The following is a 2,852-nucleotide window of genomic DNA, read 5'->3' as shown; positions in this document are numbered from 1 at the left end:
CATAGCCTCGGACTGTGCTTCATAGCCTTGCATAGGCTTTGTACTATAATTATTGGGTACAGGATTCCGCACCGACTACGGACTGGGGCACAGTACTAGCACGACTCGGTCTGACTTACTTATTAGTTTCATAGCCTTCTGCGGCTGCGCATGTATGTACTATATAAGGACGACCCTAGTAGAGGGGAGTTCTTTAACCTATTCATCTCTGATTTACCTCGTCTATCTACTCGTGCTTGAACTAGTCCTTTCAGCAGGACTAGCTTCCCTTATCGATACCTAGAACCTTTGACCGTGTAGAATCGCCACTACACCAGACCTTTGACCTAGAAGCAAGGCTTCTTAGAACACGGCCGATCGCACCTGTGATAGCTATCACACTTGCACCAGAACGCGCGTCCACTCTTGAATCTCTATTCAAGCCTGGACATTACACTAATTTTGCCTTGATCCGTTTGGCAAAAAGTGTGGGAGGTTCGATGTGAACTGGTCCTTTCCTCATTCCTCCCTTGATCTGAGCCGCTTTGTGAGGGCGAATCACCTTGGCGGGTTTCTTGGATTGTCGTCGCTTCCGTTTCATGAGTAGTTGGCACTTGAGAGGGCATCGTTCAAGGAACATTCGTCCTTTGGCCCAATCGATCTCCGGGTTGTGCTTCCGTAGCCATGGGAGTCCGAGAATGACATCGTCTTCTCCTAGGTCCGTGACTGAAAAGTGGACCTGTTCTTCATGGTCTCCGATGGTGATCGTGGTTTCGACGTAGTTGGTAATTTTCCCTAGCACGTTTAGGGAAGAGTCGACGTTTCGTATTATGCGAGGCTTCGCATAAGTCTTGGTTGGTATCCGATGTTTCTTGACAAAATTCCAGTGAATGAATAATCCGGTGGCTCCTGAGTCGATCAAGGCCTTGGTTTCGACGTCTTTGTTTCCTCCATTGATGTAAATAGGAAATCACATAGATTGCTGAGCAGCGTTAGCACGAATAAATAGGCTGCTAGCCCGAATCAATACATCATGAGGGAAACGTAACTTCGCCCGTAATTGCGTCGCAAAAGACGGGCGTCCTAAAAACCCTGAGGGTTTTCCATGTCGTTGAACATTTCGAGGACAGTGTCCTGATCTTCGGTGTTCATGTTCTGAATCTTACGTAAGAGTTCTTGAATAGCCGTGCCTTCTTGAGGAGGTTCTTCTTCCTGTGGGTGCGCAGCAGTTGTCTGGCAGATCTGTTGTCCCAGGCCCCTTTGGAATGTGTTGGGGCGGGGTCCGCCCTGGTTGAAAGGTCTAGCTTCGCTTCGCGGGTGGAACTGAGGGTTGTTGGCGCGGTGTCCGATTTTGTCACATCGGAAGCACCGTCCTTCCTTGATGTACTTCTGGCGTTCCGCGAAATTAAGGTTGACCGCTCTGACCTTGGTGTCTCTGGTAGGTCTAGAGCTTCTGAAGCTGCTGCCGCTCTTCATGGAATTGGCGAATTGCCATTGATGGTCGAGTGTGGAAGCTTTGTTGTACCATTCTTCAATAGTGGTAGGCAACGGGTCGTGGCTGTATATCTTGGCTCTTAACGCGTCGTTAAGGCTAGTCTGGAACAAGGTGGTTTGTGAAACATTGTCATTGATGCCTGATCTGGCAATCAACGTTCGGAATTTCACGATGTGGTCGTCTGCTGAAGTGTTTCCTTGTCTGAGGTTTATGAGGGCGAGGCGGTTCTTGGCTTCATGATCTATGGTTCCGAATACTTCTTTAAACTTGTTCTTGAATTCGGTCCATGTTCTGTATCCCGTGGGATGACCTTCGATGAAAGAGATCTTCCATGGTCCTGCGCTTCCTCCCTTGAGGTACGACAGGGTCCATGCGATCTTCTTGGTGTCGGTGTCGAACTTGGTGGTTCCAAGTGTATTGATAAAGTTCTCACAGTCAGTGAGGAACTCCAGAGTGTCGTCTCTGTTTCCGTCGAACTCCTTCGGCGGGTTGATCTTGACGTCGTTGTTAGACATGTCTGATGCTGCTGGGCTGATTGGCCTAGGTGGTGGTGGTGACGGTGACCTTGGCGGTGGAGGAGGTGGTGGTCCTTGTGGTGGTGCTGTCTCTTCAGCAGGTGTCTGTGGTTCTTCTTCCTCCTTGTCTCCTGATGGTCCTGGTGCCGGTGGTTCTTCTTCTTCGGCTGTTGGCTCTGTTCCTGCTACTACAGGGGTGTTTGGTGCGTTGACGAAGTACCAAACGTTGTTCTTGACAAATATTGGCTGGTGCTGATCTTCTGTTTCAGCGCGAGTTCGGTTGATGTGTCTTCTGACCTTCCAATGCCTGAGGTCTTTGTCGTAGTATGCTCCTTGAGGTTTCTGGATGTGCCAGGGGATTCGTTCGTTGAATCCTCGTGGGTCGTTGTACTGGGAGTTAGGGACTTCTACTCCGTTGTATGGTGCTTCACCAGTGTCGTCGTAGTACCAGTGTTTGTTTACTAGTTTGATCCAATAGTAGCTCTTCTCTGTGAACCGGGTTCCTGGTGGTCTCTGTGTTGTGGCCCAATCTCCTTGGCCTTCTTCTCCGTAAGTTCTCCAACTAGTATGCGGTGGTAGGTAGACGCCAACGGGGACGTCTTCTCTGTGATCACCCGTGGTGACGGTGAATGACCTTCCTGGAGAAGGTCGAGGTGTCGACGGCTGGTGAACCTATTCAAATGTAATGTCCAGGCTTGAATAGAGATTCAAGAGTGGACGCGCGTTCTGGTGCAGGTGTGATAGCTATCACAGGTGCGATCGGCCGTGTTCTAAGAAGCCTTGCTTCTAGGTCAAAGGTCTGGTGTAGTGGCGATTCTACACAGACAAAGGGTCTTGATGTTGATAAGGGAAGCTAGTCCTGC

The 2,852-nt window shown here is 49.8% G+C and overlaps 1 protein-coding gene across 1 annotated transcript; it reads right to left on the bottom strand.

Annotated features, from left to right (window-relative positions):
- Positions 1-1,317: 1,317 nt before the first annotated feature.
- Positions 1,318-1,977, bottom strand: STEHIDRAFT_34567 (uncharacterized protein; the record flags this gene model as incomplete). The annotated part of the gene is made up of 1 exon (XM_007311851.1): positions 1,318-1,977. A coding segment is annotated over one exon (660 nt), but the record flags the coding sequence as incomplete, so codon positions are not given.
- Positions 1,978-2,852: the final 875 nt, after the last annotated feature.

The sequence above is a fragment of the Stereum hirsutum genome, assembly GCF_000264905.1.
Source record: "Stereum hirsutum FP-91666 SS1 unplaced genomic scaffold STEHIscaffold_90, whole genome shotgun sequence".
In the NCBI taxonomy this organism is placed as follows: Eukaryota; Fungi; Basidiomycota; class Agaricomycetes; order Russulales; family Stereaceae; genus Stereum; species Stereum hirsutum.
Note: the sequence above shows the minus strand (reverse complement) of the source record. Positions and strands in the feature narration are given on the sequence as shown.